Source organism: Balaenoptera acutorostrata, chromosome 5, assembly GCF_949987535.1.
Source record: "Balaenoptera acutorostrata chromosome 5, mBalAcu1.1, whole genome shotgun sequence".
NCBI lineage: Eukaryota > Metazoa > Chordata > Mammalia > Artiodactyla > Balaenopteridae > Balaenoptera > Balaenoptera acutorostrata.
This window is the reverse complement of record NC_080068.1, coordinates 94,350,198-94,366,512: the sequence shown is the minus strand read 5'-3', so window position 1 is coordinate 94,366,512 and position 16,315 is coordinate 94,350,198. Positions and strand designations below refer to the sequence as shown.

The window sequence follows — 16,315 nt, the reverse complement described above, 5'->3', positions numbered from 1 at the left end:
CCCCTGCTGGAAAAGAGTATTTTGAAGTCACCAAACTTTTTCCTCTGGCTTTTTTGGTTTAAAACATAGTCATTATTCGGTATTCAGAGAGTGTATTTATCAGCCAGTCCCCGATCTCAGTGGTTTAGCAAAGTAAACATTTGTTGCTCATTCACACCACAGTGCAAAGTGGGCTGCTTGTGGGGTAGGTACTGGGCTCGGCTCCATGCGGTGATATAGGGAACCAGGCCTCTTCTATCTAAGGAGTTCCTAAGACCTTGGAGTTCTCCAGTGGCACCTTTAAATCCGATCTGTGGATGAAGGGCAATGATGACATATGGACAAAACACGGATGATTGTGTGGGCAGATTTCAGTGATCTATCTTGGAAACGGTGCATATTTTTTCTGCCCGCATTCCACTAACTGCAAGGGAGGTGATACATGTGGTCTAATTGTGTGCCCAGATGGAAAAGGAACCAGGATTTGGCTAACCCATAGCAATCTGCTGCACATAGAAAAATGCTTATTTAGAACCTTACTTTTCTCCTGATACAGGTACACAGGAACATTGTGAATGCCAGGATTTTTGAATCTTGGCATTTCAAATTGGGAGGGTCAAAGTCTTGACTGATGGAGCTGAATCCCTATTGAGTAACAGCTTGTATTGCAGTTAACAAAGAGTTTCTGCGAGATATGTTTTTACCCCAGAGGGCACTGCATTTATAGTCTCTGAGCACTCCAGGATTTCTAGAGAGAGCACACCAGTAACCAAACCCATAATGCAAGTAACATATTCATTTCCCTCCAGCTTGGAATGTGGACAGAGGTTGGTGGCTGTCCTGAATAGCAGGATTTGGTGTGCTGTTCTGAGGCAGTACCCTGGGAAGGTGGCAGGATCTCAAAGGGATTACTATGTGGTTTTGAAAGGGAGTTGAACCTAAGGGCTCAGATTTATACCGTTAAAGTATTCCCATGTCTCAAAAGCAGAGAGTCAGTGGACTGCAGGGGACAATGGCAGGCGGGGAGACTGGAGAGTGGACATGTTGGCATTAACCAGTAGGGACCAAAATTGGGAGGTGAGAGAATGGGGCCACTAGGCATTAAAAAAAAATTTGCTCTTCACAAGACCTTAATTACCTTGTATGGCCCTAAAATGGAGTGGAGGGGACTCAATGACAAATTAAATTACCAGCCAGTTTTGCTAGATGAGGCCATGAAATCAGACTTCTTTTTGTATAAAGAAAACAAAGAAATAAAAAAATTATTTTTCTAACTCAAGATGGGGGCTGCGAATTCATAGGTCTTACAATCAGAAGGGCTTTAATGCAGGAGTGTTAGTGGAATGAGCTCTCTGTAAGGTGAGAATACAGAGAGATTGTGGGCAGCAATGGAAGGTACTAGAGAGAGTGCTGGGAGAGCTAAGATTCCCTTGGCCCCTCAAGACCCTTTTGGGGGCCCACACTTATACTAAGACAAGATTTGCCTTTTTCACTCTCATCTTTCTTTCCTCTATGAGTGTACAGTAGAGTTCTCCAGAGGCAGCGAATCGAATGAGAAGCAGATATAAACATCCAGCTGTCTTCTCTTAAGCCAGGCATAAAAGAGATTTGCAAAAATGCAAATCACTCTTCTCACTAAATATCCTTTGTTTATGATTATATGATTACTTTTCATAAAATATTTATGCTCACATGCTTTTTATTGCTGTTTTGCATGAAGTCATAAGTAAATATTCTTAAAATTTTAACTTCAAATAGAGTAAATATTGATAAATACAACCTACTTTAAAAAAAGCTCTTTAGGGGTTTCAATTCTTTTTAAGAATGTAAAGAGGTCCTGACACCAAAATGCTTGAGAGTGCTAGACTGGAGAATTTCATCAGAGCTGAGAAAAATTAAATTCCGCCATTTGTGGTCTAATAATTTCAGAAAATGTGGAGAACTAAGAAACTAGAGTTTTTCTTTCTAGAGAAAAATCATTAGAAGAGCAGTCACAATTAGCTAGGGGTTATGGTGTAGATGGCCATTGGTGGGATAACTAAATTTTAATAACACTTCATCCAGCAATTTGTAAACCTAAAAAATTACAATACTGCCACCTAGTGTTCCATAATGAAAATATTTTAATATTTATTTATTTTTCATTCAACTTATGATTGCTTCAGAACTGAAAGACTATAAACACTTTAATTTAATAGCATGCCCTGTATTTTTTTTTAACATCTTTATTGGAGTATAATGCTTTACAATGGTGTGTTAGTTTCTGCTTTAAAATAAAGTGAATCAGCTATACATATACATATGTCCCCATATCTCTTCCCTCTTGCATCTCCCTCCCTCCCACCCTCCCTATCCCACCCCTCTAGGTGGTCACTAAGCACCGAGCTGATCTCCCTGTGTTATGCGGCTGCTTCCCACTAGCTATCTATTTTACGTTTGGTAGTGTATATATGTCCATGCCACTCTCTCACTTTGTCCCAGCTTACCCTTCCCCCTCCCCATATCCTCAAGTCCATTCTCTAGTAGGTCTGCGTCTTTATTCCCGTCCTGCTCCTAGGTTCTCCATGACCATTTTTGTTTTTTTTTAGATTCCATATATATGTGTTAGCATACGGTATTTGTTTCTCGCTTTCTGACTTACTTCACTCTGTATGACAGTCTCTAGGTCCATCCATCTCACTACAAACAACTCAGTTTCGTTCCTTTTTATGGCTGAGTAATATTCCATTGTATATATGGGCCACATCTTCTTTATCCATTCATCTGTGGAGGGACACTTAGGTTGCTTCCACGTCCTGGCTATTGTAAATAGAGCTGCAATGAAGATTTTGGTACATGACACTTTTTGAATTATGGTTTTCTCAGGGTATATGTCCAGTAGTGGGATTGCTAGGTCATATGGTAGTTCTATTTTTAGGTTTTTAAGGAAACTCCATACTGTTCTCTATAGTGGCTATATCAATTTACATTCCCACCAACAATACAAGAGGGTTCCCTTTTCTCCACACTCTCTCCAGCATTTATTGTTTGTAGATTTTTTGATGCTGGCCATTCTGACTGGTGTGAGGTGATACATCATTGTAGTATTTGATTTAAATTTATCTAATGATTAGTGATGTTGAGCATCCTTTCATGTGTTTGTTGGCAATCTGTATATCTTCTTTGGAGAAAACTGTATTTAGGTCTTCTGCCCATTTTTGGATTGGGTTAGTTGTTTTTTTGATATTGAGCTGCATGAGCTGCTTGTAAATTTTGGAGATTAATCCTTTGTCAGTTGTTTCATTTGCAAATATTTTCTCCCATTCTGAGGGTTGTCTTTTTAACTTGTTTATGGTTTCCTATGCTGTGCAAAAGCTTTTAAGTTTCATTAGGTCCCACTTATTTATTTTTGTTTTTATTTCCATTTCTCTAGGAGCTGGGTCAAAAAGGATCTTGCTGTGATTTATGTCATAGAGTGTTCTGCCTATGTTTTCCTCTAAGAGTTTGATGGTGTCTGGCCTTACATTTAGGTCTTTAATCCATTTTGAGTTTATTTTTGTGTATGGTGTTAGGGAGTGTTCTAATTTCATTCTTTTACATGTAGCTGTCCAGTTTTCCCAGCACCACTTATTGAAGAGGCTGTCTTTTCTCCACTGTATATGCTTGCCTCCTTTATCAAAACTAAGGTGACCATATGTGCGTGGGTTTATCTCTGGGCTTTCTATCCTGTTCCATTGATCTATATTTCTGTTTCTGTGCCAGTACCATACTGTCTTGATTACTGTAACACTGTAGTATAGTCTGAAGTCAGGGAGCCTGATTCCTCCAGCTCCATTTTTCTTTCTCAAGATTGCTTTGGCTATTCGGGGTCTTTTGTGTCTCCATACAAATTGTGAAATTTTTTGTTCTAGTTCTGTGAAAAATGCCAGAGGTAGTTTGATAGGGATTGCATTGAACCTGTAGATTGCTTTGGGTTGTAGAGTCACTTTCACAATGTTGATTCTTCCAATCCAAGAACATGGTATATCTCTCCATCTATTTGTATCATCTTTAATTTCTTTCATGAGTGTCATAATGTTCTGCATACAGGTCTTTTGTCTCCTTAGGTAGGTTTATTCCTAGATATTTTATTCTTTTTGTTGCAATGGTAAACGGCAGTGTTTTCTTAACGTCACTTTCAGATTTTTCATCATTAGTGTATAGGAATGCAAGAGATTTATGTGCATTAATTTTGTATCCTGCTACTTTACCAAATTCATTGATTAGCTCTAGTAGTTTTCTGGTAGCATCTTTAGGATTCTCTATGTATAGTATCATGTCATCTGCAAACAGTGGCAACTTTACTTCTTCTTTTCCAATTTGGATTCCTGTTATTTCTTTTTCTTCTCTGATTTCTCTGGCCAAAACTTCCAAAACTATGTTGAATAATAGTGGTGAGAGTGGGCAACCTTGTCTTATTCCTGATCTTAGTGGAAATGGTTTCAGTTTGTCACCATTGAGGATGATGTTTGCTGTGGGTTTGTCATATATGGCCTTTATTATGATGAGGAAAGTTCCCTCTGTGCCTACTTTCTGGAGGATTTTTATCATAAATGGGTGTTGAATTTTGTCGAAAGCTTTCTCAGCATCTATTGAGATGATCATATGGTTTTTCTCCTTCAATTTGTTAATATGGTGTATCACATTGATTGCTTTGCGTATATTGAAGAATCCTTGCATTCCAGGGATAAACCCCACTTGATCATAGTGTATGGTCCTTTTAATGTGCTGTTGGATTCTGTTTGCTAGTATTTTGTTGAGGATTTTTGCATCTCTGTTCATCAGTGAAATTGGCCTGTAGTTTTCTTTCTTTGTGACATCTTTGTCTGGTTTTGGTGTCAGAGTGATGGTGGCCTTGTAGAATGTGTTTGGGAGTGTTCCTCCCTCTGCTATATTTTGGAAGAGTTTGAGAAGGATAGGTGTAAGCTCTTCTCTAGATGTTTGATAGAATTTGCCTCTGAAGCCATGTGGTCCTGGGCTTTTGTGTGCTGGATGATTTTTAATCACAGTTTCAATTTCAATGCTTGTGATTGGTCTGTTCATATTTTCTATTTCTTCCTGGTTCAGTCTCAGAAGGTTGTGCATTTCTAATAATTTGTCCATTTCTTCCAGGTTGTCCATTTTACTGGCCTACTGTTGCTTGTAGTAATCTCTTGATCCTTTCTATTTCTGGACTGTCAGTTGTTAATTCTTTTTTCATTTCTATTTCTATTGATTTTAGTCTTCTCCCTTTTTTTCTTGATAAGTCTGGCTAATGGTTTATCAATTTTGTTTATTTTCTCAAAGAACTAGCTTTTAGTTTTATTGATCTTTGCTATCGTTTCCTTCATTTCCTTTTCATTTATTTCTGATCTGATCTTTATGATTTCTTTCCTTCTGCTAACTTTGGGGTTTTTTTGTTCTTCTTTCTCTAATTGCTTTAGGTGTAAGGTTAGGTTGTTTATTTGATATGTTTCTTGTTTTGTAAGGTAGGATTGTATTGCTATAAACTTCCCTGTTAGAACTGCTTTTGCTGCATTCCATAGGTTTTGGGTCATCGTTTTTTCATTGTCATTTTCTTCTAGGTATTTTTTGATTTCCTCTTTGATTTCTTCAGTGATCTCTTGGTTATTAAGTAGTGTGTTGTTTAACCTCCATGTGTTTGTATTTCTTACAGATTTTTTCCTGTAATTGATATCTAGTCTCATAGCACTGTGGTTGGAAAAGATACTTGATATGATTTCAATTTTGTTCAATTTATCAAGGCTTGATTTGTGATGCAAGATATGATCTATCCTGGAGAATGTTCCATGAGCACTTGAGAAGAATGTGTATTCTGTTGTTTTTGGATGGAATGTCCTATAAATACTAATTAAGTCCATCTTGTTTAATGTATCATTTAAAGTTTGTGTTTCCTTATTTATTTTCATTTTGGATGATCTGTCCATTGGTGAAAGTGGGGTGTTAAAGTCCCCTACTATGATTGTGTTACTGTCAATCATATGGCTGTTAGCATTTGCCTTATGTATTGAGGTGCTCCTATGTTGGGTGCATAAATATGTAGAATTGTTGTATCTTCTTCCTGTATTGATCCCTTGATCATTATGTAGTGTCCTTCTTTGTCTCTTGTAATAGTCTTTGTTTTAAAGTCTATTTTGTCTGATATGAGAATTGCTACTCCAGCTTTCTTTTGATTTCCATTTGCATGGAATATCTTTTTCCATCCCCTCCCTTTCAGTCTGTATGTGCCCCTAGGTCTGAAGTGGGTCTCTTGTAGACAGCATATATATGGGTCTTGTTTTTGTATCCATTCAGCCAATCTATATCTCTTGGTTGGAGCATTTAATCCATTTACATTCAAGGTAATTATCGATATGTATGTTCCTATTACCGTTTTCTTAATTGTTTTGGGTTTGTTATTGTAGGTCTTTTCCTTCTCTTGTGTTTCCTGCCTAGAGAAGTTCCTTTAGCATTTGTTGTAGAGCTGGTTTGGTGGTGCTGAACTCTCTCAGCTTTTGCTTGTCTGTAAAGGTTTTAATTTCTCCATCACATCTGAATGAGATCCTTGCTGGGTAGAGTAATCTTGGTTGTAGGTTTTTCTCCTTCATCACTTTAAGTATATCCTGCCACTCCCTTCTGGCTTGCAGAGTTTCTGCTGATAGATCAGATGTTAACCTTATGGGGATTCCCTTGTGTGTTATTTGTTGTTTTTCCCTTGCTGCCTTTAATATGTTTTCCTTATATTTAATTTTTGACAGTTTGATTAATATGTGTCTTGGCGTGTTTCTCCTTGGGTTTATCCTGTATGGGACTCTCTGTGCTTCCTGGACTTGATTAATTATCTCCTTTCCCATATTAGGGAAGTTTTCAACTATAATCTCTTCAAATATTTTCTCAGTCCCTTTCTTTTGCTCTTCTTCTGGGACCCCTATAATTTGAATGTTGGTGCGTTTAATGTTGTCCCAGAGGTCTCTGAGACTGTCCTCAAAATATTCTGCTCTGCAATAGTTATTTCCACTATTTTATCTTCCAGGTCACTTATCCGTTCTTCTGCCTCAGTTATTCTGCTATTGGTCTCTTCTAGAGAATTTTAAATTTCATTTGTTGTGTTGTTCATCACTGTTTGTTTGCTCTTTAGTTCTTCTAGGTCCTTGTTAAATGTTTCTTGTATTTTCTTCATTCTATTTCCAAGATTTTGGATCATCTTTACTATCATTATTCTGAATTCTTTTTCAGGTAGACTGCCTATTTCCTCTTCATATGTTAGGTCTGGTGGGTATTTGCCTTGCTCCTTCATCTGCTGTGTGTTTCTCTGTCTTCCCATTTTGCTTAACTTACTGTGTTTGGGGTCTCCTTTTCACAGGCTGCAGGTTCGTAGTTCCTGTTGTTTTTGGTGTCTGTCCCCATGGCTAAGGTTGATTAAGTGGGTTGTGTAGGCTTCCTGGTGGGGGAGACTAGTGCCTGTGTTCTGGTGGATGAGGGTGGGTCTTGTCTTTCTGGTGGGCACGTCCACTTCTGGTGGTGTGTTTTAGGGTGTCTGTGGCCTTATTATGATTTTAGGCAGTCTCTCTGCTAATGGATGGGGTTGTGTCCCTATTTTGCTAGTTGTTTGTCATGGGATGTCCAGCACTGTAGCTTGCTGGTCATTGAGTGGAGCTGGGTCTTGGCGTTGAGATGGAGATCTCTGGGAGATTTTTGCCATTTGATATTACGTGGAGCTGGGAGGTCTCTTGTGGACCAGTGTCCTGAACTTGGCTCTCCCACCTCAGAGCCACAGCCCTGATGCCTGGCTGAAGCACCAAGAGCCTGTCCTCCACATGGCTCAGAATAAAAGGGAGAAAAAAAGGAAAGAGAGATAGAAGAAGATAAAATAAAATAAAATAAAGTAAAATAAAATAAAATAAAGTTATTAAAATAAAAAATAATTATTAAGAAAAAAAATTTTTTTTTTAAATTTTATTTATTTATTTTTGGCTGTGTTGGGTCTTTGTTTCTGTGCGAGGGCTTTCTCTAGTTGCGGCGAGTGGGGGCCATTCTTCATCGCGGTGCGCGGGCCTCTCACTATCGCGGCCTCTCTTGTTGCGGAGCACAGGCTCCAGACGCGCAGGCTCAGTAGTTGTGGCTCATGGGCCCAGTTGCTCTGTGGCATGTGGGATCTTCCCAGACCAGGGCTTGAACCCGTGTCCCCTGCATTGGCAGGCAGATTCTCAACCACTGCGCCACCAGGGAAGCCCCCAAATTTTTTTAAGTAATAAAAACAAACAAAAAATGGACAGACAGAACCTTAGGACAAATGGTAAAAGCAAAGCTATACAGACATAATCACACACAGAAACATACAGACTCACAAAAAGAGAAAAAGGGGAAAAATATATATATATATTGTTGCTCCCAAAGTCCACCTCCTCAATTTGGGATGATTTGTTGTCTATTCAGGGATTCCACAGATGCAGGGTACATCAAGTTGACTGTGGAGCTTTAATCCGCTGCTCCTGAGGCTGCTGGGAGAGATTTCCCTTTCTCTTCTTTGTTCGCACAGCTCCTGGGGTTCAGCTTTGGATTTGGCCCTGCCTCTGCGTGTAGGTCGCCTGAGGGCGTCTGATCTTCACTCAGACAGGATGGGGTTAAAGGCGCAGCTGCTCCGGGAATCTCAGGCCGCGGGGGAGGGAGGGGTATGGAGGCGGGGCAAACCTGCGGCGGCAGAGGCTGGCGTGACGTAGCGCCAGCGTGACGTCGCGCCGGCGTGACGGCGTGACGTTGCACCAGCGTGAGGCGCGCCCTGCGTTCTCCCGGGGAAGTTGTGCTTGGATCACGAGACCCTGGCAGTGGCGGGCTGCACAGGCTCCCGGGAGGGGAGGTGTGGAGAGTGACCTGTGCTCACACACAGGCTTCTTGGTGGCGGCAGCAGCAGCCTTAGCGTCTCATGCCCATCTCTGGGGTCCGCGCTGACAGCCGCGGCTCGCGCCCATCTCTGGAGCTCCTTTAAGTGGCGCTCTTAATCCCCTCTCCTCGCGCACCAGGAAACAAAGAGGTAAGAAAAAGTCTCTTGCCTCTTCGGCAGCTCCAGACTTTTCCCCGGACTCCCTCCTGGCTAGCCGTGGCACACTAGCCCCTTCAGGCTGTGTTCAGGCAGCCAACCCCAGTTCTTTCCCTGGGATCCGACTTCCGAAGCCCGAGCCTCAGCTCCCAGCCCCGCCCGCCCCGGCGGGTGAGCAGACAAGCCTCTCGGGCTGGTGAGTGCTGCTCGGCGCCGAGCATCCATGAGGGAATCTCTCCGCTTTGCCCTCCGCACCCCTGTTGCTGCGCTTTCCTCCGTGGCTCCAAAGCTTCCCCCCTCCGCCACCCACAGTCTCCGCCCTCGAAGGGGCTTCCTAGTGTGTGGAAACCTTTTCTCCTTCACAGCTCCCTCCTACTGGTGCGGGTCCCATCCCTATTCTTTGTCTCTGTTTTTTCTTTTGCCCTACCCAGGTACGTGGGGGAGTTTCTTGCCTTTTGGGAGGTCTGAGGTTTTCTGCCAGCGTTCAGTAGGTGTTCTGTAGCAGTTGTTCCACATGTAGATGTATTTCTGATGTATTTGTGGGGAGGAAGGTGATCTCCGCCGTCTTACTCTTCCGCCATCTTGAAGTCCCTCCGCCCTGTATTTTTAATGTTTATTTCCCCAAACACATACACTTTAAATATCTTCCCTCATTTCCTTTGATAGTTAACCTCTTCTTTCTTCTTAGGATTAGGATAATTGGAGAGGGTAGCATTTCAACCTAGTTATACCTCATTCCAATCTTGTGTTTCTGTCATTACACAGTGTAGGATGAATTACTGCTGTCTTAGGGGAACTGAATTAGTAACTCTCCTCACTTTGATTTTTCCTAACTCCTCTTCTCACAGGCATTAAAAACAACAACTTAATTTTTGATGAATTTTAGATGTACAGAAAAGTTTCAGAGATAGTACAGAGTATTCCCGTGTATCCCTCTCCCAGCTTCCCCTGTTGTCAACATCTTGCATGACTATGGTCCACAGGCTGAGTGTCTGGCACAGTGGATGAGAAATTCCACATCAAGCATGTGACTGTGAAATTTCAGAAACAGAAGCTTGGGGAGCAGGGAGGGTGGGCTGGGGCACAAAACAGGTGACATATGGAAGACTAGGACTTGGATTGTCATCAGACTTCTCAGTCGCCACACTGGAAGCTAGAAAACTGTAAACCGATGCTTTCAAAATTCTGAATAAAAATTATTTCTATCCTAAAATCCCACAGTAGCCAAACTACATATCAAGGGTGATAAAGATAATTGCAGAACTACAGGGTTTCAAAAAACGTGCCTCCCATGCCCATTTTATCAGAAAGTTATTCAATGATTTGTTTCTCTAAAAGAAACAACAGCTCTGTGGCTGACTCAGAAACAAACAGTGCAGAGTGCAGCAAGCAAACAGAGGTGTTTAAACATGGATTCATAGTCCTGTCAGACTGTTGGGGATAAATTAGTGACAAGAATAGAGGAATTTAAATATAAAATCCAGACAGTTGATGAACCCTGGAGAAAATGAAAAGTTGCCTGTAAGCATGGTATACCACACAGCTCAGCTTTGAGCCATACACAGTCAAATTCATGTAAATATCGAATATTTATTTAAACAGAAGAGGTAATCTAACCACATTGGGTGGATGGAGGAAGTGGAGAGAGAGAGAGCACACATGCTAGGATCTTCCACCCTTATATCCAGAAGCCAATAGTTACTACCTAAAATTGAAAAACAAATTAAGAGGCACCAATCTCAGCCTATTATTTGACAACATGGGAATAAATATCAGAAGAAACAGTTGAAAATGGTGACCTCTAGGGAGTGGGGATAAGGAATTGGGAGGAATTGGCCAAGGGAAAGTTCTAGTAGGATTATGTGACTTTTAAAAACAATGTCCATGTGTTTCATTGAAAGGGAAAAGATTAGATGAATGGGTGCCCTGCCAAAGCAGGGACCTAGTCTGTCCCCACTCTGTTAAAAATCGGGGAGTGTCCGGAGAAGAACAGTATAAATGGTCCCCCTGAACCAAGTGTCTTGGCTTCAAATCAAGGCTGTGGCCAGTCAAGTGGGATGCTTTAATCAGGCTCCCTTCTTGTTTGCATACTCGTTTGCATTCTGAGACTTCGGTCAGGGTGAGAGTTCACTTACTGTTTGCACAGCTGCTGGACTCCCCTGCCTGAAGGGTGCCGCTCTGTTGCCTGAGTGTTCCGGTCGGCCGTCTTCTGAAAGCATGGATTTTCCTGCAGGATTTGGATGGGGTGCAGTCACCTCAGCTTATCAAGTGGAAGGCAGGAGAAGCTTCTTCCCCTTCTCCAGAGCTGGGATGGCTTACTTCTCATGGATTCTGTATGTCTGGGGAAGAAGGTCGGGTGAGGAGGCAAAAAGAAGAGAAGGAAAAGGGCTGAAGAGCCCATAACTGCATAAATGAAACTATCCCTTTTCACATAGAAGAGACTTGCTTCCCACGTCCCTTTCCTTAGGCACAACGGTGGTGGTGACGAGGGGCTGAAGACCCCGCTGCGGCTGTAATTTTGGTCCGTTCCAGCTTATGTGAGACATCAGTGTACACTGGACCAGCTGCTTTCATCACTGGTTTCTTGAACACATTTCCCATAACCTCCCTGAAAATGATAACAATTTCTCCTATTGGTTAGAAAAATATTGACTAAATACCTTCAGGGAGTCGAAGAGACATCACTGAAGAATGTTCTTCAGTTGCGAGAGGTTCCCTGTTCTATTTCAAGGCACCCGCATTTCCTGGGTGGCTGAGAATGAACTGTGAGATGGCAAAGAGCACCCAGAATGGAGGTGGAGGTCTGAGTTCTGGTCTCCAGCCTGCCAGGCATGAGCTTGTGAATCTGTTCTCCTCCTCGAGTCTCAGTTTCTTCCTATGTACAATAGGAAGATTAGATTAGCTTTTTCCTATATATATTTTCTACCTAAGGAATCACGGATTGTTAATAGCTATCATGGGAAAATATTTATTTGGTAAAATAAATGTGGAAACCCAGGGATAAATAAAGCTAAGAGAATTTCTGGCAGCATTTTCCTAGAACTGCTGTAGCAAATGACCATAAACTGGGAAGCTCAAACACAGAAATGTATTCTCTTACACTTCGGAGGGCCAGAACTAGCCATCTGAAGATGTCATTAGCTAAGTTAAGGTAAGCTCATACTGGAGTAGAGTGGGGCTTTAATCCAATATGACTGATGTTCGTATAAGAAGAGGGAAGTCTGGACACAGAAACACATGTGGAGAATGTCATGTGACAATAGAGGCAGAGACTCAAGTGATGCAGCTGTACACCAAAGAACACCAAGGGCCGATGGCCACTCCCGCAAGCTAGAAGAGGCAAGGAAGTGTTCTAGCAAGAGTCTCAGAGGGAATATGACCCCACTGAAACCTTGATTTTGGACTTCTAGGCTCTAGGAATGAGAGAGATTAAGTTTCTGTTGTTCAGGCCACCCGTTTTGTGGTACTTTATTATGGCAGCCCTAGAAAACAAATACATCAACAAAAACAAGTAAATTAATAAAAGATATAATTACTGCTTATGGTAAGTGCTAGGGTGATAACAGGTTTTGATTTAGGAGGATCTCTGTGAATTACTGTCATTTAATCTAAAACTTTAAGGACGAGAAGGAGGGAGCCATTTGAAGGTGTTGAAGGTTTTTCTAGACAGAGTGCAGGTTGATCCTGGCATAATCCATGCTGCTTGCTTATGATGCTTATGATTCCCAGCTTCAGCTGCCATTTCCCAGACCTCCAGAAATGAGAATGAGCAATCTATTCTATGATAATTGCAACAACCGCCATGTAGAAGACATCTTCCATGGGGACTATGTATGTTATGACACATATATGCTCTGTGATACAAAGCACTTTCAAAAGAATGTCTGGGAATGTCCAGGTTAATAGGGATTCCACGTCACTTTTTTCTCTCTCTATGATATCTTCTACATTTTTTCCCAGATAATTTTCACTCGGTCAGGGTGGGTGACTTGATGAAGCTGGCCTTCCAGCAGTGAAAACAAGAGACAGGACGTTGGCTAGTTTGCTTCTCAGAAGAGAGATCAGACAGAACTGAGAGGGGGTTGCAGTGCACAGAATCAGGTTCTAGAAGGTGCACAGCATGGAAACTAGGAAGTTGGGTTCTGGAGCCAGACTCGCTAGACTGGGGGTCCATCTCTACCTTTTTCTAACTCTGTATGACTTTGAGCAATGTACTCAACTTCTCTGTGCCTCCTTGTCGGTAAGATGGGGGTGATTATGGTATCTACTTTATAGTGCTGCTGTGAGGTTTAAATAAGATGACGTGTGTTAAATGCTTGATGTTCAGTAAGTGCTGAATGCATCGTATTTATATCTAGGTGGGGGAGGGTCGCAAACGGGCTACTGAGAATGAATCACTTTAGAACTCCACAGGGAACTTGGCTGAAGCACACAGTCAGTTATACAAGACAACACAGTGGGTTTCAGTTCCTGCTCACTAAGCCCCGGGGATAAGATTACTGGTCCTTTCTGAGTTCCTCTCTTCACAGGGTCTCCGCATTGCTCTACCTCTTCTGTCTGCCCTGGGCTTGCTGCTGACTTATTGTAAGGTCTTTATTTGTTGTCCCTAACCTGCTATTGTGCTGTTAACCCTCTAACAACAGCTTTCAGAAGGGAAATTGATCTTCCCTTCTCTTTTTGTCCATGCACAGATGCCTTTTATATGTTTCCTTGGTTTTCTTACCTATCCTTTTGTGCTGGGTTTGAATCCTAGCTCAAGCACTTACTAGCTGAGTGACTTTGGGCAAATAACTTATTTAAGTCTCAGATTCCTTATTTGTAAAACTAGGAAAACGGTCATGCCCACTCTGTAGGTTTGTTCTGGGGATTAAAGCGGTCAGCATATATAACTGGAGCACAAGAGTGCCTGGGCCATAATATCCACGAAATAACAATAACAACAGCACTACTGCTACGACTACTAGTAATAATAATAATGATGATGATGTTATTCTTTCTCCTGGCTGGATTCTCTCCCACTCTGTACTGATATGAGAGCTACATCAGCTGCTGCATTTCCTGGGAAAGGTCCTTTCTTCTTTGGACCACAAGTAAGACTATACTCCCTTCTTGCTCATTCTTGTCCTGATCTTCCAGCAGCGGCTGGGAGAGTTACTGTTTAGCTACCCCTTCCACCACGGCGAGGATCACATATGCAGGACGTCAACACGTGGCTTTGTCAAATCAACGTGGCTCGGAATTTAAAAGCTGAAGTCACCTTGTTGCTTTTTGATTTTGAGAATCTCTGCACTTTTGAGCTTCCCTGGCCTCTGAAAGTCTGCAGAGCCTTTGGAAGTCAGGGACGCTCAGCAGAACTGAGGATTGAGCATGAATTGTATTTATACAGAAAAAATCTATCTCGGTGATTTGTTATAAAACATCACTATCTATCTTTTCCCAGAGATTTTCAAAACACATTGTCTGTGTAGGTATCTTTGTTTTCAGACATCCTCTCTGGAGCCCGGAGATATAGCTATAATACTCCACCCCCTCCCGACTCCCCTACAGACCCACGCCCACTCCCACACAGAAATAGAGATATTTGGGCCCTGTTACTTTTAATCAAAGGCACTGTCAGGGTCTTTGCAGGTAGAGTGACCAGAAAGTAGGACAGGCCTTCCGGTCACTGGGCCTCCTAATATACTGACTACTTGCTTGCATATTTCACCAGACCCATGGCTCTTCGTTCTTCCTGTCCGTGTCTCTTGGGCCTTCATGCTGGCCTCTTCCCTGACCATGGTTTTTAAGAAGAGTTTAATGTAATGTTTATTACATCAGAGCTGGCTGTGTAGTGCCTTTTGGAGGAAAGCGCCATATAAATCTAATAAATAAATAATAAACAAGTGATATAAGCAGGAGGAAAATTATGTGTTTTGCGTGAGCTGTAAAGAATATTGTAAAACCTGTAAAAATGTATTTGTTAGATGAAGAGGCAGGGAAGAAAATGCAGATGACCATCATTCGTACAGGAGTGAGTGTCATGCAATATTTTAAAGTACAGAAAAATTCCCATGATTTTTAACCCTTTGTGAAACTGACTCTGCCTGTGCTTTTGGCTGCAGGGAATGTGAGGGCCCAAACAGCAGGTAGCTCAGTGGCATTTTGTTTACTTCCTCAGTAGACCACGGAGGGGCTATGAAAATAACATTTAGGACCTGATTCTACAGCTCTTATGAGCTTGTACCTAACAGTGATTTCACGGAGGATCTCTTAAGGGGTGAATGTGCTCTGAAAAATCCCGCGAATCATAGGCAAAGTCCAAACTACTCCGTTAAGGCCTCCTGGTGTGATCTGAGTTTGTGGGTTTCTTTTTTTTTTGTCTTTTATTTTTCATTTTTTAAAATTTAATTAATTTATTTTTTATACAGCAGGTCCTTATTAGTTATCTATTTTATACATATTAGTGTATATATGTCAATCCGAATCTCCCAATTCATTCTCCCCCCTTCCCCCATTGGTGTCCATACATTTGTTCTCTACATCTGTGTCTCTATTCCTGCCTTGCAGACTGGTTCATCTGTACCATTTTTCTAGATTCCACATATATGCGATAATATACGTTATTTGTTTCTCTTTCTGACTTCACTCTGTATGACAGTCTCTAGGTCCATCCACATCTCTACAAATTACCCAATTTTGTTCCTTTTTATGGCTGAGTAATATTCCATTGTATGTATGTACCACATCTTCTTTATCCATTCGTCTGTTGATGGACACTTAGTTTGCTTCCATGATCTGGCTATTGTAAATAGAGCTGCAATGAACATTGGGATGTATGTGCTTTTTTGAATTATGGTTTTCTCAGGGTATATGCCCAGTAGTGGGATTGCTGGGTCATATGGTAATTCTATTTTTAGTTTTTTAAGGAACCTCCATACTGTTCTCCATAGTGGCTGTATCAATTTACATTCCCACCAACAGTGCAAGAGGGATCCCTTTGCTCCAGACCCTCTCAACACTTATTGTTTGTAGATTTTCTGATGATGCCCATGCTAACCGGTGTGAGGTGATACCTCATTGTAGTTTTGATTTGTGTTTCTCTAATAAGTAGTGATGTTGAGCAGCTTTTCATGTGCCCCTTGGCCATCTGTATGTCTTCTTTGGAGAAATGTCTCTTTAGGTCTTCTGCCCATTTTTTGATTGGGTTGTTTGTTTGTTTAATATTGAGCTGCATGAACTGTTTATATATTTTGGAGATTAATCTTTTGTCCGTTGATTCATTTGCAGATATTTTCTCCCATTCTGGGGGTTGTCTTTTCATCT

General features: G+C 41.5%; 1 protein-coding gene across 1 annotated transcript in view; it reads left to right on the top strand.

Annotated features, from left to right (window-relative positions):
- Positions 1-11,230: 11,230 nt before the first annotated feature.
- LOC103004921 (cytosolic beta-glucosidase) overlaps positions 11,231-16,315 on the top strand; it is a 146,419-nt gene continuing 141,334 nt past the window's right edge. The window contains 1 exon segment of the mRNA XM_007187637.2: positions 11,231-11,288. Coding sequence (XP_007187699.2) covers positions 11,231-11,288 — 58 coding nt within the window.